The 24,049-nt window shown below is 37.0% G+C and overlaps 2 protein-coding genes across 5 annotated transcripts; one reads left to right on the top strand and one right to left on the bottom strand.

The window, feature by feature from the left end:
- The first annotated feature begins 16,107 nt into the window (after positions 1-16,107).
- On the top strand, positions 16,108-20,447 carry LOC122308212 (leucine-rich repeat receptor protein kinase EMS1-like). Its single transcript, XM_043121406.1, has one exon. It carries the CDS (start codon positions 16,360-16,362, stop codon positions 20,242-20,244), a length of 3,885 nt encoding a protein of 1,294 aa, XP_042977340.1. The 5' UTR covers positions 16,108-16,359; the 3' UTR covers positions 20,245-20,447.
- A 1,462-nt stretch (positions 20,448-21,909) lies between these two features.
- LOC122306891 lies at positions 21,910-23,765 on the bottom strand. 4 transcript variants are annotated; one of them, XM_043119444.1, is made up of 3 exons: positions 23,256-23,765; positions 22,781-22,869; positions 21,910-22,343 (listed from the first exon to the last, which is right to left on the bottom strand). In XM_043119444.1, the coding sequence occupies exons 1-3, from the start codon at positions 23,617-23,619 to the stop codon at positions 22,275-22,277; spliced, it is 522 nt and encodes a 173-aa protein (XP_042975378.1). In that variant the 5' UTR covers positions 23,620-23,765; the 3' UTR covers positions 21,910-22,274. The 4 variants fall into 4 exon arrangements, with proteins under 4 accessions (XP_042975378.1, XP_042975380.1, XP_042975376.1 ...); XM_043119446.1 differs by having other exon boundaries at positions 21,910-22,325; positions 23,256-23,737; XM_043119442.1 differs by having other exon boundaries at positions 22,781-22,872; positions 23,256-23,728.
- Between the last annotated feature and the right edge of the window lie 284 nt (positions 23,766-24,049).

The following is a 24,049-nucleotide window of genomic DNA, read 5'->3' as shown; positions in this document are numbered from 1 at the left end:
AAAGGTGTCTATAGTGGGGAAATGATGTGAGGGAGAGTAGATTTTAGGTGGACGGCCAGAATTTTGATAATGATTTTGTATATCACATTGATCAAGCTGATAGACCTATAGTGTTGGGGTTGGTTTGGATTTGGGGTTTTTAGGATGAGTGCAATATTGGTGTGGTTAATTTGCTTCAGCAATTTACCGCTTTGAAAAAAATTTTGCACCGTTTTGATGACTTCACTTTTGATAATATCTCAATAGTGCTTGTAGAAGAGAGCAGTCATTTCATCCGGTCCAAGAGCTTTTTGGTAAGGGATTTGTTTTAGTGCTATGAATATTTCTATTTCATTGGGTATAGCACTAAGGAAGTTGTTTTCTAGGTCCGATATCTCTACCTTTCAAAAAGATTTTATAGATGTCCCAAAATTATTAGATTTGAAGATGCATATATGTTCTGAAAATAATCAAGAAAAGTGGTTTCAATTAAAGCTTGATCCATCGACCAGTTACCTAGGCCTAATTTGATAGAGTCGATTGCATTCCTCATTCTTCGGATAATTGTTGAGAGATGATAGAATTCGGTGTTGAGATATGTTGTTATCAGCCAAGAGATTTTGGATTTTTGCTACAATAAAAGTTCTTCATTTTTCAATTACTTTTGAAGATCATGTTGGAGTCGTTGTTCTCTTATATGATTTTGTGGAGTTGAGGATAAACTCTGTACTTCAAGGAGCTCCTTTTTGATGCTGTGAATGAATTGAATTTTTTCAAAGTGAACTTTATTCCAATGTTTTTAAGCTACTTTGGTTGCCTGAATCTTTCTGCACAAGATGTAGGTCAGAGTTCTTCTGAATTACTTGTTCCACGCTTCTTGAATATTTATCCGACTGAGAGGTTCATGTATCCAAAGTTCTTCAAATTTAAAAGAATGCGGCCAACTCTGATAGACTGTTGTATTTAGATGGAAATGACTATAATCTGAAGTAGTAGAAATCAGGTTTTGTGCAGTGGCATCCGGGAAAAGCATTCTCCATTCTTGGTTAACAATACCTTGATCCAATCTTTTTCTAATGAGTGCTCCACCATGCCTGTTATTACTCAAAGTGAAAGATGGGCCTGAATATCCAATGTCAATTAATTCTTGGCTATCCATTAAGTTTTTCAATCCTCCATTTGAAGTTGTTGCCGCTAGGCATCCCATAAATTTTTCTAATTGTTTGAGTAGTTGATTGAAATCTCCAATACAACACTATGGTCTTGGAAATGATATAGTTATGGATTCCATGTGTTTCCAGAAGTTTGCTTTGAGTTGCCATTATGCCAGGACATAAACAAAAGTTATGAGCTATGGGTGATAACAAGGATCAAAGTAGATTAAAATAGAGATTGCATTCATATTAAGATTGACCAGTTTAATATATATATACCCGGTCTCCATACAAGCAGAATGCCTCCTTTGTTGTCTGACGCCGGAAAATTCACAAAATAATGGAAATACAATAGTTAAGATACGATCAATCAACATCATGGTTTCTAAAAAAAGATTTCATCCGGATTATAATTCTTAATATTGGCCCTTAAGGATCTAATTGCGGTTGGACGGACCAGTCTCCTGCAATTCCAAACTAGCATCTTCATATGGATGGGGGAGGCATGTTGGAGCTTGCCTCTTCAGTTTTTTTGGAGCCAGATTTATCTAAGATATGGGATGCTTCTTGATACTTCTCTTTTTTTCTTGATATTCCCCACTAGTTCTATTTTAAGTTTCAAAAGCATGAAAGCCAAGTCTGCATCATTTGGTGAGTGTGCGGGTTGATCTTGCTTATATTCCCTCTTTGGACTTTTCAGTTTTTTCTTTACAAGAAGCTGCTCTTCAGAAATAAGGGAAGGTGGGTGTTGCCTTTTGACATTAATTGTTGACTCGAGTTAGGGATGAGGCTCGTTTAAAACAGCTTATTAAACTACTTGTGTGGGGTTCTAACGTTTGACTCTGTATTAGTGGCGTCAGTACCACTAGGGAGGTTTTTATGGCTTAAGTGGACTTGCATTTTAATAAATGGACCCTGCTGAATAAGATGGGGATGAGAGGAGTTGAGAGCCGATGCGTGACGAGCCCGCTGTTCAATGCGCAGTAAAGTCTTGACGTAGTACATGATTATAAGTTTCTATGTTACTGTTAGAGTTCTGATTCATTTATGTATTAAAATGTCTTGTCCTCATTTACGCAATCAGCATGATTAGGAATAGCGGTTTCGGCAATCTGTTCACAAGTCCAAGTGATTTGATCCGAATTAATAGGGAGGGAAGCCAATTTCTAAGCTGTTCGTCATCTGCAACATGTGCTAATTAGAGAGCCGGGCCTAATTGCATTTTTTGTTGTTTTTTCTCTTTATTTATTTAGTGCGAAACCCTAAGACTATGTTTTTGCTTAGATAATTTATAGCTTTTTGGTACGCAAGCAGCCCCATCATGTTTGATTTCCTATTGACGTACTAAACTCTTTTAATATAGAAATTATCCGAAGTGTATGTCGAGCCAACTCCATACCTCGATGACCAATAGATGGGCTTAAAGTGATGCCACTTCTTAATTTTGTTTATTTCATTGGGCTTTCCTTTTCTTTTAATATAGAAATTGTTCGTGGATGGATTGACAATGACAAATGAAACTCTCCACCACAACCAAAAAAAAACCAGCCCTTTGGTAATGTCCTAGACCAGATAAAATTGTTAGTGGTTTAGTAGTATGGTATTATCGAGATTTAAGGCTAGTTTGGATTTAGAGATGAGATAGTTTTATATGAAAGATGAAAATTGAATAAAATATTATTTTTTAATACTATTATTATTTTAGGATTTAAAAAAATTGAATTATTTATTAAATTTTGAGTAATGTTATACACCACATCACCATCTCACTCACATCGTAATATAAATGATGTAGCATATTTATCACTATTTAATAATAAATAAGCATGCAATAAATAATTATTTAATAATAATAAATGTACCGCATCTTATATTAATGAGATGTAAATAGAATGACAATATATTGTATAGAATTTTCCTAAAAATAATTATGTTTTGCGACAGTGTAAGATAACTATATCACTCGTTTTGATGTGATAAGACATTATACTTCTTCCATAAATTAAATCAATACTTTTTTTAAATGTCCAAGCCCCATTTAAAAAATTAAAAAAAAAAAAAACTATATGGTTTCTATTAAAAAAATAAAAGCTTTTTCACGCCCTCCTCCATTTTATCTTCTAAAAAGGAAGCATAGATAATTTTTCCAATTAATTGTCTCTAAACAAAAAAAGAATATCATTCAAAATATTGTTGAATAGGGCTATATAGTTAAAAAGAAAACCTTAAAAGTGGATAAGGTGAACTCACCCCCAGTAAGAGGGAGACACGTCAGCAGTCTCATATGTTTATTGTAGACTAAGAGACTGTCAAATAAAACTAACTATTTTCTCCCGTTAGAACATTGTTAATGAATTATGCATATGTAAAGAATAATTTTAATAAATATAAGATGAATTTAGATTTTGACTATTCCATTTACATAAGTCTCTACATTGGAATAATTATTTTTTATTATATAACAATAAAATAATATAATATGAATTTAACTATAGCTATTCACATTAAATCTCTACATTGGATTATCTATTTATTTATTATATAGTAATGAGTAATTAATAATTTAAAAATTAATAATTAATAATTTTTTTAATTATTAATTTATTCTATTTTATCATATTTTACTATTTAATTTAAAGAAACTAATGAAAGTTAATAGATGTAGATAGAGAGAAAAGAGAGTGTGTTATAAAAAAAATAAAAAAATAAGTATTTGATCTATAAATAGTAGATATCAAATTTCGTATTCTGATATTTACAATTATTGTAACTAAAAAGCTATAAAATTTACTATTGGTTAATCTATTGCAAGTGAATTTTATGTCTAATAGTTATAAAGTAAAGTTTATTTTAGATATAGATAATCCGGTGAGAGTGATCCTAGAGACAAACCCTAGCCCTCACTCACACACACACACACACTCTCTCTCTCTCTCTCTCTCTCTCTCTCTCTCTCTCTCTCTCTCTCTCTCATCAAGCCCGAAACTCTCTCAATTAAGCCTTGGTCTGTCACATTGTCCTCAAGCCCCCGGACCGTAAATGGCTCTCCATCCTCAACCTCTTTCTTTTGAGAAATTTTTCCAAGTGCTCTCTCTCTCTCTCTCTCTCTCTCTCTCTCTCTCTCTCTCTCTCTCTCTCTCTCTCTCTCTCTCTCTCTCTCTCTCTCTCTCTCTCTCTCTCTCATAGATTGAGATGCCTGATGAAAGAGATTGAATATTAGGTTAATTTTGTTCAATGGAGTGTTGCGGATGGAGACAAAAAAAATAAAAATAAAAAGAGAAAATGGTGAGTCATGCACCATTTGTCCCCTTGTCATATTAGGCACCGATTGCACAGAAAAATATTGTAGGCTACTCTCTCCTATAAATAGGAGAGAGCTCAGTTGAGAGAAGTGCAGCGGACAGAGTGCAGCAGAGAGAAACAGAGTGGGTGAGCAGAGAGAGATTTCTGTAAAAATTATTTTCATAGTGAAATTACAGCATCTGTGGACGTAGGCAATTGTCGAACCACATTAAATTTCGTCTCTCCTTTATTTATAATCATCTCTGTGTCAGAATAGCTCCTAACAACTGGTATCAAAGCACTGGTTCGAGCTGTCTGAAAATTCAAGTTATTCAAAATCAATTTTTGACAACTCCACAGTATTCCTCGCATCGAGACGAATCCGTTGCCGCAAACGGAATCGAAAACGGAGGTCGGATCAGCCCACACGCACCCCTAGAAGATCGGCGCGTGCATCTGCTGCAACCCACGCGCCCCCACGCGCTCCAGAGTTTGAAGACGCGTGATCCACACGTGCCCACGCGCCCTCAAGCGCTCCAAAGGTTGAAGACGCGTGACGGATACGCGCCCACTTGTCGTACAGAGGTTCGGCGCGTGTGACACACGCGCCTCACTCTCTCCCACGCGCACACAGTGCTGTAGCGCGTGTAATACACGCTCCAAACAGATCAGAACTGTCCGTTTTTTAGATCTGTTTTGGGCTAGATCTAAGCCATTCGGAATCCGATTTCAACGATCAAATAGTGGTTTCCAACTATTTGGATCATTCCAGACTCATCTGTATGGTCAAAATTTTGAGATTCACCATTAGTACATTGGATCTGAACCATCCACGTGTTGCAGATCATTTTGGGCTAGATCACGCCTGTTGGAGTTCCATCGCGACAATCAAATAGTGCTGACAAACTATTTGGACCATTCCGAACTCGTTTTCAGCTAATTCGAGTGTTTCGGACGCAGCGGTAATCTTTGTTTGTTTAAATTTGAACTCATTTGTAAAGTTATGGCTGGAGAAGAAGCTAAAGGTGTTGGTATCGAGAAATTTGACGGTACAGACTTTGGCTATTGGAGAAGGCAGATAGAAGATTATCTCTATGGGAAGAAACTACATCTTCCACTCTTAGGAAGAAAGCCAGATGACATGAGCAATGAAGATTGGAGTTTCCTTGATAGACAAGTGTTGGGAGTCATTCGACTAACACTGTCAAGATCAGTTACACACAATGTGGGAAAGGAAAAGACCACAACGGATTTGATGAAAGCTCTATCAGACATGTACGAGCAGCCATCAGCCAATAACAAAGTGCATTTGATGTACAAGCTATTCTACTTGAGAATGGCAGAAGGAACTCCAGTTATTCAACATCTGAATGAGTTCAACACCATCATCAATCAATTAGCTTCAGTGGGGATTGAATTTGATGATGAAGTACATGCACTGATTGCTCTAGCTCAATTGCCAAAAAGTTGGGAGGCCATGAGAACAGCTGTTAGCAATTCTTATGGCAAAACAAAGATAAACTATCAAGATATCCGGGACCATATTCTTAGCAAGGAAGTTCGCAGAAGAGATACAGGAGAAGCATCAACTTCTAGTTCTGCCTTAAACCTCGAGACGAGAGGTAGAGGAGCTAGTAGAAGTTCAAATCAGGGCAGGTCAAAGTCCCGAAGAGGCAGAAGTAAATCTAGATCCGGAAAACAAGTACAGTGCTGGAATTGTGGCAAGATTGACCACTTCAAAAATAATTGCAATGAAGCAAAGAAGAAGAATGAGCATGACTCTGCTAATGCCACAACAGAAGATCTCCGAGATGCCTTACTCCTTTCAGTCGACAACCAAATTGAATTTTAGGTGTTAGATTCAGGAGCCTCGTTCCACACTACAGCACACCGAGAAATCATGCAGAATTATGTCACTGGTGATTTCAGAAAGGTGTACTTAGCAGATGGTGAAGCGTTGGAAATCGAAAGCATGAGAGATGTACCAATCAATCTACCCAATGGAAGTGCATGGTTGCTACAGAAAGTGCGACATGTTCCCAAACTCATGAGGAACCTGATTTCTGTAGGACAACTTGATGCTGATGGGCATTCGGTACTATTTACCGGTGGCACGTAGAAGATAACAAGAGGAGTTATGGTAGTAGCTCGAGGCACAAAAACAGATACTCTATATATGACTTCAAGCATTAGAGATACTGTTGCAATTTCTGACGCAAATGCCAACCTATGGCATCAAAGGCTTCGTCACATGAGTGAGAAAGGAATGAAAGTACTATTATCCAAGGGGAAGTTACCAAAGTTGGAATCAACTGATTTCGACATGTGTGAAGGTTGCATTTTTGGGAAGCAGAAAAATGTTAGTTTTCTGAAAAATAGTAGAACTCCAAAATTTACAAAGTTGGAGTTGGTGCAGACAGATTTGTGGGGGCCATCCTCAGTCCCTTCTCTTGGAGGATCGCGGTACTATATTTCATTTATTGATGAATCAAGCAGGAAAGTATGGGTTTATTTTTTGAAAAATAAATCTGACACATTTGATACTTTCAAGAAGTGGAAAGCCATTGTTGAAAATGAAACAGGCTTGAAGTTAAAATGTCTGAGGTCAGACAATGAAGGAGAGTACATCGACGAAGGGTTCAAAGAATTCTGTGCTGCAAATGGGATTAGATTTCAGAAGACTATTCCCGAGACACCGCAGCAGAATGGCGTAGCTGAACGCATGAACAGAACTCTCAACGAACGTGCCAGAAGCATGAGGCTGAATTCAGGATTGTCTGAATGTTTTTGGGCTGATGCAGTTAACACTGCAGCCTATTTGATTAATCAGGGACCTTCAGTTCCCTTAAAGTTCGATCTACCAGAGGAAGTCTGGAGCGAAAAGAAGGTAAATCTTTCCCATTTGAAAGTTTTTGGTTGTTTATCATATGTTCACATAGATTCTACTGATCGTAACAAGTTAGAAGACAAATCTAGAAAATGTTTTTTCATCTGTTATGGTGATGAAGAATTTGGCTATCGATTTTGGGATGATAAAAATCGCAAAATCATCAGAAGTAGAAATGTGATATTTAATGAATATATTCTGTACAAAGCTAAGTCACAAGCTGAATCTGAAGAGCAGCCAAAGAAACCTGAGGTCTTTGACTTTGATGTTACTCGAGTCAACACTGATCAGAACGAGGATCAAGAGAATGATGATACACAGATCGAACAACATACACCACTCACTGCTATTCGAAGATCTTCAAGGACAATCAGGCCACCACAACGGTTCTCACCATCTCTACACTACATCTTGCTAACAGATAGTGGTAAACCGGAAAGTTATGATAAAGCTCTACAAATTGAAGATTCAATCAAGTGGGAGAAAGCCATGCAAGATGAGATGGAGTCACTGATGTCAAATCAGACATGGGAGCTAACTAAGCTTTCAAAAGGCAAGAATGCTTTGCACAATTAATGGGTGTACAGAATTAAGGAAGAGCATAATGGTAGCAAGCGCTACAAAACTAGAATGGTCGTGAAGGGGTTTCAACAAAAGGAAGGTGTCGACTACACAAACATTTTCTCTCCAGTTATAAAATTGACAACGATCAGGCTAGTGTTGGCAATTGTGGCTGCAGAGAATCTACATCTTGAGCAGTTAGATGTGAAGACTGCATTCCTTCTTGGTTGTTGAACCCAAGGTTTTAAGTTTCATGTGATTATAAATCTACACATGGATTTTGATGATAACAAATGAATTCAAAGAATAAATGAGTTTCAAGCTCAAGTTGTCCACACAATGGAGTCAAGCACATTAAAGAACCAAGCATGAGCAATAAGGAAACAAGTTCACATTAAAGTCATAGAGTAATGTTGTAAATCTCTTAAAATTCGAAATTAGGATTAATGCTCAAAATTAATATTTTATCATAAAACATTAAAATACATTTTCCACATGTGCATGAATATTTTTGAAAATTAAATTTGAAAAATTTGAAAGATGATTGATTGTCATCTTTTACATGTGTATGCCTTGATTAAAGGGTTGAATTTTGAAAATATTAAAGATGATTGATTGTCATTTTTTACATATGCATGCCTTGATTAAAGGGTTGAACTTTGAAAATATTAAAGATGATTGATTGTCATCTTTCATATGTGCATGTTTTATTTGAATATTTTCAAAAGTGATTGATGCTTTTTTAGACTTATACAAAAGGTAGATGATTTTGTTTGAAAAATTTGAAAAGTAAAGTGTGCTTCTTTTATCATATACAAAAAGTAAAAGATTAGGTTTGAATTTTTTAAAAAAGAAAGTGTGCTCCTTTTATCATATGCCAAAAGTAAAAGATTAGGTTTGATTTTTTTTTGAAAAGTGAGTGATGCTGTCTTTGACATGTGAATCTTTTTAAATTTGAATATAAAGTCTCATATATCTATAAATAGATCATTTGAGAGCTTCACATTCACAACACTAAAAGCATACAACATTCATTCAAAACTTTCATTCTCTCTTCTCTAAGCATTGAGCCTTAATCCTTGTTCATTTTGAAAGATATAGTTTGCGTTGTACTGTTCTTATTTCACTCATTGAGGAGTGTTTTCTGATAACCTACCCACTATCAGCTTTTGTATCAGAAAAAGGGTGTGTATAACCTTTGTGCGTGTAAAAAGTATTCTACACGGGGAATAGTTGAATCACCACGTGTAAGGTGATTGCAAGTGTAGAGGGTGTTCTACAAGGATCCTTTGTAGCGGTGTTGTTCAAAGGTGTAATAGGTTTCTATCTCCACCTGAAGGAGGTTAAATAGTGAATTTGGGAATCCTCAAGGGGTAACTTGAGGCGAGGACGTAGGCAGTGGGGCCGAACCTCGTTAACATACTGAGTTTGCTTCTCTCTTACCCTTACTCTTTATATTTATTGTTATTTTATACTTTGTTTATATTTTATATTATATATTTGATTTATAATTGTTATTTTTTTAATACAACTCAATTTACTCTCCCTCTTGTGTTAGTCATCTGGGCAACAATGGTGATTTGGGGAAGACATCTATATGCACCAGCCACAAGGATTCTCAGTGAAGGGAAAAGAGAATCTAGTTTGCAAACTGAAGAATAGCTTGTATGGCCTAAAACAAGCTCCACGACAATGGTACCGGAAGTTTGACAACTTCATGTGCAGTAATGGATTTACAAGATTGCAGGCTGACCATTGTTGCTATATGAAGAACTTTGACAACTCTTATATTATCCTACTGTTGTATGTGGATGATATGCTCGTTGCAGGGTCAAGCATTGAGGAGATCAATAAACTGAAGAAGCAGTTGTCAAAGTGATTTGAGATGAAGGATTTGAGTGCTGCAAAACAAATCCTTGGTATGAGAATTATTAGAGACAGGTTTAATGATACTCTCAAGCTCTTGCAGGAGGAGTATGTAAAAAAGGTGCTCAGAAGGTTTAACATGGACAAGGCGAAACCAGTGAGCACACCCTTAGCTAGTCACTTTCGACTAACTAAGGATCAGTCGCCAAAGACGGAGGAAGAGCAAGAATGCATGAACAGAATACCCTATGCATCTGCTATTGGTAGTCTTATGTACGCCATGGTCTGTACAAGGCTAGATATTGCACAAGCAATGGGAGCTGTGAGCAGGTACATGTAGGGCTACAAACGAACCGAATCGAGTCGAATTTGAGCGGGGGGTCAAGAGCTCGTTTAGCATATATATCCGCTCGAACTCGACTCGAGCTCGAAAAATATTGAAAATTTCTGATCGAGCTCGACTCGTATAAAATAAATAATGATCAAACTCGACTCGAACTCGAGTACAAAAAATATACGAGTTTATACGAGCTCGAGTAGCTCGACTCGAACTCGGTTAAAATTTGATCCACAATTTTATTTTATTTTTGGTTGGCTGAAGCACAAATGAGATTTTTTTTTTAATAAATAAATGAGATTATTTCTTTTAATCAATTTTAACTAGATATCAATGTAACATTGATTCATTATCACTTTCCAATACATATGGCATCAAGAATGCCTAATATATTAAAGTCATTTAAAAAATTACATAATTAAACTATTAATTTAATATTAAATATTCGATTATCATTGATATAATATTAAATATGGCCAAATAATCAAAATATGATTAGTTAAGAAAGTGTCGCAATCAATTAGAGTTGTTTATTTTTATAAAATTTTTATATTTGACTCAATAATTCTTTTATGAACTAGATAAATTATTATTGTAAAATATAAAACATGTTACTTATACATAAACTTAAAATAACAACATATATTATTTTTTATATATATTACTTATACAAAGTATACAAAATAATATACATAGCATATAAAATATATATAATAAAAGAATACATGTAAGTATATATGTAAATATATATATATATATATAAATATTACGAGTATTGTGACGAGTTCAAAACAAGTCGAATCGAGTTTATACGAATATTGTTCATGAGCCTAAATTGAATCGAGTCAAGATTATACGAGTTTTGCTCGTTTAATATTCGAACCAATATTAATGTTCACGAACAACTCATTTATTAAATGAACCGAGTCTGAGTCGAGTTTATACGAGTCGATCTCGAATTGTTCACAAGCGACTCTGTTCATTTGCAGCCCTAGGTACATGAGTAATCCAGGAAAGCAGCATTGGGAAGCAGTCAAGTGGATTTTAAGATATCTACAAGGCTCTTCAGATACGTCACTATGCTTTACAAAAGCAGGTTTAAAACTACAGGGATATGTAGATGCTGATTTAGCAGGTGACGTTGACAGCATAAAAAGTACTACTGGATTTGTGTATATGCTGGGTGGTACAGCTGTATCGTGGGCTTCTAAGTTATAGAAGATTGTTGCTCTCTCGACTACAGAAGTGGAATACGTTACTATAACTGAAGTAGAGAAGGAAATGATTTGGTTGCAGCCATTCTTGGAGGAATTGGGAAAGAAGAATGAAAAAGGTATTCTGCACAATGATAGTCAGAGTGCTATTTTTCTTGCAAAGAATCCAGCCTTTCATTCCAGAACAAAACACATACAGTTGCGATAGCATTTTATCCGATCTCTTCTCGATAGTGGACAACTGATACTTGAGAAGATTCGAGGAACAGAGAACCCAGCAGACATGTTCACAAAAGTAGTTACTGTTGACAAACTGAAGCTGTATGTAGCTTCAGTTGGCCTCCGTACTTAAAGGCATGACTTGAAATTGCTGTGATAGTTGCTATGAAGATATGTAGACTCATTTGTCTCCAAGTGGGAGATTGTTGCGGATGAAGACAAAAAATAAAAAATAAAATAAAAAGAGAAAACGGTGAGTCATGCACCGTTTGTCCCCTTGTCATATTAGGCACCGATTGCACCGAAAAATATTGTAGGCTGCTCTCTCATATAAATAGGAGAGAGCTCAGTTGAGAGAAGTGCAGCGGACAGAGTGCAGAAGAGAGAAACAGAGTGGGTGAGCAGAGAGAGATTTCTGTAAAAATTATTTTCATAGTGAAATTACAGCATCTGTGGACGTAGACAATTGCCAAATCACGTTAAATTTCGTCTCTCCTTTATTTATAATCATCTCTGTGTCAGAACAACTCCCAACATGGAGTAGTTGACCAAGGCTCTGCATGTGTAATGTGCAATGGAATAGTTTTATGTTTTGACCGATGGTTTGGCTTGGTGGGTTTGGATATTAAGAAGTGTTGAGAAGAATTGTGAATAATAATAAAGTAATAAATAGTAATAAAAGTAGATGAAAAATAATAATAAAGTAATGAATAGTAGTGAAAAGTGTTGATAGTCTCTAAGGCACTCTCAGTATCCAAAGCAGCCTTAGTCCTATGTTTTGAAGAGAGACAACTAGAGGAGAGAGAGAACTTGAGAGAGACGGGGGTAGTGAGAGCTTGAGTAATGGGCTCAATACTTAATCGAGGCTTTCCATTTGCTCCATTGCGTTTGGTTCACTATAACAAATTTAGACAATGAACATAGCTATATCTCAATTTTATGTTGCATTCAGCCCAAAAATGCTCTCGCAATTAATTGATTAGGCTGCATTTGAATGTATAGATGTTTGGTGATTTCAAATGATTTGAATTGATATGTAAATAATAATATTTTGTGACTCGTATTGAAATGTACTTGAATGTAAATAAATTTAGATATGTGTTTGAATTTAAATAATTTGAGAGATATTTTGAAAATATAAAATAGATTAAAATAAGTTTGAATGTAAAAAGTAGATCGAAATAAATTTAATTTTTTTTATATATAAAAAGTTTATGAAAAAAGTTCAAAAAATAACGAGTTATAACAATAATTAATTTGTAATGAATTGTGCTCCCTTCATCTATCAAAGAGAGTCTAATGATATTAAGGTAGTGTTAGGGTACTATTTATCTACTACTACTCAAGTTCATTTCAATTTTTTTTTTTTAATTTTTTTATCATTTCCTTCTAAATATTTTTTTAACATATTTAATCATTAAAAAAAAATTTTAAAAATATAAAACTTTACTAATATTCACTTATTTAATTATTAAGTAAAATAAAAATTAAATAAAAAATAATAATAAATGAGTAGTAGTATTGTAGTATACCTATCATTATGCGTAATTTTCACCCAACATAACTACAGTCCAACTAATTACAGTTCAGAGAAACAAAAAGTGACTAAAAATATCTAGTTCAATCCAGCGTGAAACAAACAACGGAGGAATCTTGCCTCTCTCTCTCTCTCTCTCTCTCTCTCTCTCTCTCCACATCTGTTTCATGTATCAGTTCAGTTCACTTACCGCTGTCTACTGAGAGTTTTCTGGTTACCACTTATGTATTAAGAAGAGAGAGAGAGGGAGAGAGGGGTTCAGTGCAGAGAAAGCAGGAGTCACTTGGCAGATTTGGGTTGGCTCAGTCACGCAAAGTATCTTTATGAATCTTCCATTTTTGGCATTTACTTTTCAGTTTTCACGGTTCCGAACTTGCCATCATAAAAAGCTTCCTTCATTTTCAGAGCTCGACCTGTGTTCTTCTTTTCACATTTTTGTTTGTCATCTATCTGTAGTAGGCGTGCACGCATCGATGCCCTTTGGCTTGGGAATATAGTTGTTAGAGCAAGCAATCTTTTTTCAAATGTTTAACCCTTTGGATTGGGATAAAAAAATATACGTTTGGAAAGACAAATTTTAAAAAGAATAATTCTATTTAGTGTATTACACTTCTTTTTATTATTTTTTTCTTTTTTTGCAAAACAAATATATGTTATATTGATGTTAAATAAAACAATTCAATTAGTTTAACAGTAATAAAATAAAATATTTACTTGTCTAAAATTTGTGTAAATATCAAATATTTATCTTCTTATAATAGCATTCCATCATATTTTTAAATTTTAATTAAAAATCACTTAAAAACTTTCTCAATTTAAACGAACTACCTTCCATTACTTCCACGGTTCTACCAGAAATTTTTCAAAAAAGCAATTGAAACTTACCTGAGATAAGCCGTTGATGGGTTGCTCGATGTGAAGAGACAGCTAGCAGCTGAGGCCTTGGGCCACAGTACCCCCTTCGGGTTCTTCTGCTTCTCATGTCTCATCAAATATCTGACCCATTCTGAGAGTGAAGTTGAAGAATCAAAACTTTAAAAACCCGTCATCATGACGAAAACAGCCCTCATCTGTATCAATCCATCCGCATCTGCTTGGTTTCAGTCTTCCCCTCCTTCTTCTTTAAAATCCCAACCCCGTGACTTGTGAGGATTTTTTCGTCAATTCATCAATCATGGGGAACTGGGGCCAAAAAAATCTGCATCTCGGAGTCTGACTGTACTAAGATGTTTGCATGTTGGAGTCTGACTGGGGCCCAAATAATGTTTGCATGATGGAAGCTAATAAATCAAGTATTTACGTGTCAGAGATTAGGGGGGTCCCCATTCTGGAGGGGCTACTTTTTATAAATTTTGGATTTTGTATGCGCAATAAACAATTTTGACTCAAGAGTTCAAATAATCCATGCTCTTCAACCAGCATACAAACTCACTCTTTTGTACCACTGTCCCCATCTGCCCAATAATGCATTTATGCACTGTTTTTATTTTTATAATTTTTGTTGCATTTTCATTATCAATGAGAAATAAGAGAAAGGAGTGCAGTTCATCCCGTTTATACAGTCTTCAACGGTAACTTACTTTCTGAACATCTTTTAAGATGATACATTCTTTGTAGAGCTTGGTAGAGACCATGAGCAATCTCACCATTATCATCTTTTATTTTAATAAAATTTACTTACTTAAAGAAAAATAAAAGATAATACCCGAGACTCTCTCCACCCTCAACTGTATCTTTGTAGTTGTATGCTTAGCATTAAGCCTTTTTTTTTTTTCAAAAAATGGAAAATAAAAAATAAAATAGATTATTCTCAGGGACATTCACACAACTCACGTTAAACGTCGAAAAGCATGGCTGCTTTTTCATTTGCTTTTGTGACCCGAATCATCCGGGACCACATGGCAATTATAAACTTAGTAATAATAATAATGACGACGACGATGATAATAAAAGTTGCACCATGCATGCATTAGTTTCATTAAAGTTAATTATAGGTTACACGAAAATAAAGTATAAAAAAAATAAGTAGAAGATCGATCATCAAAATATTGTCTCGTGAAACTTGGGTCAAGATAAGGAAAGGAATGGTCAATATAGACAGACAATTCGCATTAATAGTCCAAAGTACTTGTATATTGGGGAGTTGCGGTTGGCCGTTACAGTTTATTAATGGGCATTGAAGCTGACTTTTGGATACTTACATATATGGAGACATATGCACCTGATACCTCTCATGAATTGCACTAAAGAAAAGCATGGCACCAGTAGCAAAGAGGAGATGAGCTTCATTGATCCCTTAACAGATGGTGCCCACACATATGGGAATGGAGGTGGGGTACGTACGTCCTTGGACAATGGGCAGATATTGAAGGTATAAGGTTGAAGAGTACTCCAGATGTTGTACATGATCGAGTGTGTTACTGTTAGAGGTAGAAAACTTCCATCCCCTTTGGAGGGGTAGATATCCTTAAGATATAGAGGTTAAAAAGGGAATCAGCAGAGTGATTCTTGAGGGTGAAAGAACAACTTAACATTAAAAGAAACAAAAATCATTGGCTATGATCATAACAAAGAAGTACTGTCTGCATATATATGCAGAAATGGGATCAGGCCAATCCAACCTGCATGTAATGGCTTTTGAATCTAAATTGGCACAAAAAATATAAACATGTGGTTGATTTCTCCATCTCAGGCCATGCACCCTGGATTTTTCCTACTTTAATGGGATAATATTCGTCTTCATTCAACATATAAAATAGTGGCAGGGTTGTGAGATTCCATTCCACTCAACCACGAAGCTAGAACCATGCAAAGTGCAAAAGTCACGAGAGTGATCATGCAGAGTATTCATTCATTCATGAACCAACACACGAACAAAATTTATAAAGATCAAAAACAACCAAAAAAGGGAGGAGGATTCCAACATACAGTTTGGGTGATGGATTTACATTATTGTCACTATCACAATTTTTTTTTTATATGGATTTTGGTCTAAAAGGATAAATAGCAAGGCCTTCTTTTAGTTTTTTTTTTGTTTTTTTGGGGGGGGGGGAATGGTTCCGGAATCAAAAGCTGAGTTGCCGGTACATTGGTGCAACGTCTCAAAGTCACGTGAGCTGCGTGCCCTTCTCTGACACATGTACCTTCTTTTGGCCCATTCAGCACCGTACCTCTCCGCCTGCGTTAATTTTGTGTGTGTAATCGGAAATGCATTGGCCATGGCCTTCAAGCTTCCCAACCTCCATCCCTCTCTTTATATTGATGGACTCCTTTCTTCGTGTGTTAGAAAAGTCAATTTCCTCACACGATAAACCCTAACAGTTATGGCTTTCAAGCTTCAGATTCTCACCCTCTTTGTGCTCTATTATTTCCTTTTGGCCGTTTCAAACAGCAATGAACAAATACCAGAAAGAAACGCTCTCCTGGCTTTCAAAACCTCTCTTGAGGACCCACATGTTCTTTTTCAATGGAACCCATCTACCCCTCACTGCAACTGGGTCGGCGTGTCCTGCCACCTTGGCCGAATCGTCCAACTCGCCCTTCCAACACGGTCCCTCAAAGGTCCACTCCCTTCTTCTCTGTTCTCTCTCTCCAGCCTCATTTCTCTCGACCTCTCCTCCAACTTCCTCTACGGAAAAATCCCGTCCCATATATCCAATCTTCAAAGCCTGACAGAGCTCTCTCTAGGCGGCAACGAGTTGTCCGGGGAGATCCCGCCTCAACTCACTGAGTTAACTCAGCTTCAGACCCTCAAACTCGGGCCCAACTCTCTCACTGGGAAAATCCCAGAACAGCTTGGAGAACTGACCCAGCTGAGAACCCTCGACCTCTCCGGCAATGCACTCACCGGAAACGTCCCGCCCCACATCGGGAGCTTGACCCGGCTCCAGTTCCTGGACGTTGGAAACAATCTCCTCTCAGGTTCTCTCCCACCAATACTTTTTACGAATCTTCAGTCTCTAACTTCATTGGACATATCGAACAATTCCTTTTCTGGGACAATCCCACCGGAAATTCGTTACTTGAAGAACCTCACTGACCTTTATATCGGAATTAACAAGATTTCTGGCCAGGTTCCTAAAGATATTGGCGAGCTGCAAAAGCTCGAAAACTTTTTTTCACCGTCCTGTTTAATAACGGGTCCATTGCCTGATGAATTTTCTCAGTTAGAATCACTCAGCAAACTCGACCTTTCATATAACCCGTTAAGGTGTTCAATACCAAAGTCTATTGGGAAGTTGCAGAGTTTGAGTATTTTGAATCTCGTATTTGCTGAGCTGAATGGGTCCATTCCGGCCGAGCTTGGAAACTGCAGTAACTTGAAAACTTTGATGCTTTCGTTTAATTCGTTATCCGGGTCATTGCCAGAGGAGCTATCTGAGCTCCCCATGTTGACATTTTCTGCTGAAAAGAATGAACTTTCGGGGCCATTGCCTTCTTGGCTAGGAAAGTGGGAAATGATGGAGTCGCTTTTGCTTTCAAGCAATCAGTTCACCGGGGAAATCCCGCCCGAGATTGGGAATTTCTCTATGCTCAACCATCTTAGTTTGAGCAATAACTTGTTGACGGGTTCGATACCAGAGGAGTTGTGTAATGCGTTATCGCTTACAGAGATTGATCTTGATAGTAATTTCCTGTCAGGGACGATTGAAAACACGTTTCTGAAGTGCAGGAATCTTACCCAGTTGGTTTTGGTGAATAATGAGATCGTTGGTTCGATACCGGGCTACCTTTTTGAGCTTCCACTGATGGTACTTGACCTTGACTCCAATAACTTCACGGGTACAATACCTGCGAATCTATGGAATTCAACGAGTTTGATGGAATTCTCTGCTGGGAATAATCTGTTGGAGGGCTCTCTTCCTATGGAGATTGGCAGCGCAGTTGCTTTGCAAAGGCTCGTTCTCAGTAATAACCAGTTGAGAGGCGGTATACCAAAGGAGTTTGGAAATCTCACAGCTCTTTCTGTTCTTAATTTAAATTCGAATCTCCTGGAAGGGAACATTCCAACGGAGCTTGGAGACTGCACTTCACTTACGACTTTGGACCTTGGAAACAATCTTCTTGATGGCTCTATTCCGGAGAAACTTGCTAACCTGGCTCAGCTGCAATGCCTGGTCCTTTCTCACAACAATCTGTCTGGGTCCATTCCTTCAAATCCGTCCTTGTATTTTCGTCAGGCCACCATGCCTGATTTGAGCTTTGTTCAACACCACGGGGTGTTTGATCTGTCTTTCAATGGATTTTCTGGCCCAATCCCTGAAGAGTTGGGAAACTGTTTGGTGGTGGTGGATCTTTTAATCAGCAACAACATGCTTTCTGGAGGAATTCCAAGATCCCTCTTTCGCTTAACAAACCTTACAACGTTGGATTTGTCAGGGAATTTACTAACTGGCTCCATTCCACGGGAATTTGGTGATACCCTCAAGCTTCAAGGATTGTATCTTGGAAACAATCTGCTCACAGGCATGATCCCTGGAAGCTTAGGTCGTTTGAGTAGTTTGGTGAAGCTCAACTTGACTGGTAATAAGTTATCTGGCTCACTTCCAATGAGTTTGGGGAACTTAACAGAGCTGACCCACTTAGATTTGAGCTCTAACGATCTCAGTGGTGAGCTTCCTGCATCTTTATCAAGCATGCTGAACCTTGTGGGTCTTTATGTTCAGCAGAACAGGCTTTCTGGTCAGGTTGATGAGCTGTTCTCCAATTCCATGTCCTGGAAGATTGAAACTATGAATTTCAGTAATAATTTCTTTGGTGGGGAGTTGCCAAGATCTTTGGGCAATTTGTCCTACTTGACACGTTTGGATCTACATGGAAATTTGTTTGCTGGGTATATTCCACCAGACCTTGGGAATCTGGTGCAACTTGAGTATTTTGATCTTTCGAGGAATAGGCTTTCTGGACATATACCAGAAAAAATATGCGGCCTAATGAACCTGTTTTTCCTGAATTTAGAGGAAAATAGATTGGAAGGGCCTGTTCCCAGAAACGGTATTTGCCTGAACCTATCAAGAATTCTACTTGCGGGGAACAAAAACCTGTGTGGTAGAATAATGGGTTTGGACTGCCAGAGTAGAAGCTCTGAGAAGTCAGCATCGTTAAATGCCTGGGGGCTGGCTGGAATTGTAGTTGGAGTTACCCTCATCACTCTCACTGTAGTTTTTTCTATGCGGAGATGGATTCCTGGAAACTGCTGGCAGAATGGTCCTGAGGAGATCGAGGAAAGCAAATTAGACAGTTTTATAGGTCAAAATCTCTATTTCTTAAGCAGCAGCAGATCAAAGGAACCTTTGAGCATCAATATAGCCATGTTTGAGCAGCCTCTCCTGAAACTAACCTTGGTTGATATTCTTGAAGCCACAAACAATTTCTGCAAGACAAACATAATTGGAGATGGAGGTTTTGGAACTGTATACAAAGCAACCTTGCCCAATGGTAAAACCGTTGCTGTTAAGAAGCTAAGCGAAGCTAAAACACAGGGTAATCGGGAATTTATTGCTGAAATGGAAACTTTGGGAAAGGTTAAGCACCACAATCTCGTCCAATTGCTTGGGTACTGCTCCATCGGGGAGGAGAAGCTCCTTGTGTATGAATATATGGTCAATGGGAGCCTAGATCTTTGGCTGAGAAATCGGACAGGGGCTCTTGAAATCCTCAACTGGGACAGACGCTTCAAGATTGCAACTGGTGCTGCTCGTGGGCTTGCGTTTCTTCACCATGGGTTCGTCCCCCATATAATTCACAGGGATATTAAAGCCAGCAACATCTTACTCGATGAAGACTTTGAACCAAAGGTTGCAGACTTTGGGCTTGCAAGATTGATCAGTGCTTGTGAGACTCATGTTACAACTGATATTGCAGGAACATTTGGCTACATTCCTCCCGAGTATGGGCAGAGTGGAAGGTCCACTTCAAGGGGAGATGTTTACAGTTTTGGGGTAATTTTACTTGAATTAGTGACCGGGAAAGAGCCAACTGGACCTGTTTTTAAAGAGATTGAAGGCGGGAATCTGGTCGGTTGGGTGTTTCAAAAGATCAATCGCCGGCAGGCCATTGATGTTCTTGATCCCGTTGTTCTTAATGCTGATTCAAAGCAGATGATGCTTCAAATGCTGCAGATTGCTTGTGTATGCCTGTCTGACATTCCTGCCAACAGGCCTTCCATGCTTCAAGTATTAAAGCTACTGAAAGCGCTCAAAGAGTAGCACAGATGTAGAGTTTCGATCTGTTTGATTCCGGGTAATAGGTTTATTGTTACAATAATTTACTGTCTACTAACTAGGGAGAAGTTAGAATCTTCAGTTGTAAGAGTTTCAGTTCAGTAAAATCTAACTGCAATTTGGTGTTTCAAACACGATTATGAGTAATTTGATATCTCTGCAAGTACTTTAAAAAAGCTTTACGTATCGATTCTGGGACTTGCATCATTTAGTAGTTTGGAATTTCATGATTGCATCAAAAATAGGAGGATGAAAGTCAGTCCATTATGTGTAGCATTGTCGTGATCCAGGGCGCCAAAATGATATCATTTTCAACACTTTAATCCGTTACTTTATGGTTTGGGCAACTCTCATTCCAATTCACAATGAATACAACGGTACTATAAGGTTGGAAAAGAGAAATCCAACCCAACACATTTCGTGGGCTCTCCATTAATCTGTTCATTTTCTGTCTTTGAATTCTTGCTGAGTAAAGTTTGCAAACAGCTTTAGGCTTACAGGTGGGGGTATCTTTCTCGTCTAACAACCATTGGTTCTTTTGTTTGATCCATTATTAAAGAGCTTACAACCACAGCACTTGCGTATTTTACGTCTACATCATTAAAAACAATCTATAACTTAATAATAAAAAGTGAATGAATATTCAAATTCGAACTCAAGGCCTAATAAATACTAAATCACTTCAGAGTAATCTACCTTTTGTGGTTATAAATTATACTTATTGACACTACTTCCCTCTATAAAGTCCTCTTTGAGAAAGAAAAAAAACCAAAATATTAACATTAAAATAGAGAAAAATATAATTACAAGTATAATTGTGCACTAATCTGTGCACCAATGTGATGTGATTGGTCAAAAAATAGATTTTATTAAAAATAATGTTAATTTAAATTTTAAGTATGAATAAATCAGTATTGATACACAAATTAATGCACAACTGTATTTGTATATAGTAAAACTCTTAAAATAGAAAAGGTGGAAACAGAAAAAAATCTTCCCTTGACCTTCTCTTGTGTAGAGATAAGCTTCAAAGGGAAACAAATCCATTGGACTGGATTGCATTATATAACATGAAAGGATAGCACAACAAACTTTATTATTAAAATGTGATTTGACCAACAGATCGATATGACAACTCTCCGTCTGGATCATGTCCTTGTCTCCTATCTCCTTTACCCCTTTTACAACATCTTCGGCCATGCACTAAATTTCACAATAATTATTGATTGAGAAGTGCTGTAATTTTTTTCATTATAATAAATTTATAAATTAATATAAATATATTTTATCATAAAAATAATTTTAAAAATAAACGCACTATATCAAATTATTAATTTTTTTATTGACACTAAATATTCAAGATCAATGTGCCGACTAATCTTAAATATGCACAAGCTCTCGTCAAAGAATTTTTTACAAATATATCTCAAATAATTCAAGAAAAAAACCATTCAATTTGATGGCCTCTAATTTTTTTTTTAAAAAAAATTCAAGGAGATTTAAACTTTATATATGAGAAACATACCCTCAACCTAAGACTTTTATCACTTGAGCCAATTCTCTTAATTTATAAATTTATTTTTATAAAATTACTTCCGCAAAAGGCATAACCACGAAATTCAACTCCCAAACACCCCTACCCAAAGCAAGTTAAGCAACCTATCTCATATAAACAATCTTTAAAGCAAAGGTCATAAAGGGAACAAGTTAATAGCAAACTTTACTAGGAATACTAAAAAGAAGAAAACACTATTTTTCAACCTAAAACACACCGTGGCACTGAACCAAATTGACGATCCAGAAGAATATACAAAATGGGTGTGACACCTATATCTAAAATGGCCACTAGCACAGCACATTCAGTCCTTTAAAGTGCACTAAAATGGTGCTCCCATGCACAAACCTTCCAGCCATAGAGATAAGGGTGAAAAAAAACACAGCAGAAAAGAAAAAATTTACTACAGAAAGAATCTTTCACAGATGACAGGTGCCACCGGTACATTAAAGGGTCTCCCTCATGTCCCATCTTGATCACCACCTGTTTTACTTTCCAGCTGCGGGACCACCTGTTGGGACACAAAAATCTTTAATTCTATCATAAAGATCAACTGCATTATACCCTTCTCAAACAGACTCCGATAAGAAATACATAACCCAGAAAAAAAGGATGCAATTTCGGCGACCTCTCCCTTGCCGTGGAAGTAATGATAAACCCATGTATACATATAGCAGAAGAACGTATAAAATCAAAGGCTTTTGACTACCAGGTCGTTCATTGTAATCAATAGCTCACAAAGATCTGCACTTTTGGGTTGAAGAGGAACCTATAAGCTGAGAGGGTTCAGGTTAAATTTCTTCAGATTTATAGAATCAGGATCGGGTAGTTGAGTACTTCAAACTCTTAATTACACTGCCCATTAAGCATTCGTAGACAAGTTCACATCTTTCACACCCAGTCCAAAATAAAAAAACCTATAAATAACAAACTGCGACATGTTGATTACAAAAATGTGTAACCAACCTGATCTTTTGATGGATTGCAGGGGCGGGATGACACTCTAGTCCTTGGTCTCTTGTCAGCTCTAGGGCTGTCTATTCTGGATCCCCCGCCTACTGCAAGAAAACCAAAACAAATTATAACTAACGTGATTGACTCAAAAGAACTCCGAAAAGAGCACAGAGAGAATAAGACCAAAAAGGATATCATAATGTCACAAATATCCCAAGGCATATTCGACAACAATACCCATATTTCTGCCGGTTGTGTTTGTTTGGCATGTCGAAACCCATTAATTTTACAAGTTTAAAACATTAATATTTCATCGGGAAAATGTTCTTCACCTCTCGAAATGGTAATAAAGATTCGTTCTTTCTAGACAAACAGAAATGTGCACCAAATAAAGAATTTTAGTTAGCAACTTCACATAAAACCCATCGACAAGAACATGCGCCACTTGCACCACCGGTGCACGATAGATCGCAGCAGTTAACATTACCGGAGGTGCCGTACTGCTTTTCTCTCCTCTGTGCCTTCGAATCTAAGGTCGACTCCGAGCTGTCCGGTAAGTGACGGTCCAGACGGAGAACATTCCGATCGTTGCTCTCAAACATTGAACGCACAAACGAGGCCTCCATGGTGTTCAAGAAGCGCACGTGCTTCTCGTTGGTCCATGAACCAGTTTGATGGGATGGTACGTGTGAGTCCATGACAACCGGAAAAGCACGTCCGAAGCCGCCGGTAAACAGCCCGGTGGTTTTGATGCGAGTATGAATAGCTAGGATGAGGATGGGAAACTCTCGTGGTTCTTTATAGAGGGTGTGCAGTTCGGTAGGGTAGCGTTCCCACGTTTTTGGATCCATGAAAGGGTAGTAGACTGGAGAGTATAGGAAGGATATACTCGCTGCCGTTCAAGCACATGTGGATTTAAAAAATAACTTTCTTCCATCTAGATTATTGAATGAAATTCAATAAATATTTCATGGAAGAACGCGAGTACCAAAGATTTTAGGTAGACGAGCGGCTGCCGGTACGGATCTGGTGGGTTAAAAATATCTGATAGCTTTTGAAGGTTCTTGAAAGCAAAGCATCAGGTTCGACAATCTGCAAATAAATATCTGAACGGGGGATTTTTTTTTTTTAATATGTTATCTTTTTTTTCCTGAATTAAATTTGAACAAGTAATTTTAGTAATATCAAATGAAAATATTAATTATAAGAATAACTGTATATTAATATATATATTAATTTAATATGATTGATTAAAAAATAAATTTTATTAAAAATAATATT

Source organism: Carya illinoinensis, chromosome 4, assembly GCF_018687715.1.
Source record: "Carya illinoinensis cultivar Pawnee chromosome 4, C.illinoinensisPawnee_v1, whole genome shotgun sequence".
Taxonomy (NCBI): domain Eukaryota; kingdom Viridiplantae; phylum Streptophyta; class Magnoliopsida; order Fagales; family Juglandaceae; genus Carya; species Carya illinoinensis.
This window is presented reverse-complemented; position numbering and strand designations above follow the sequence as displayed.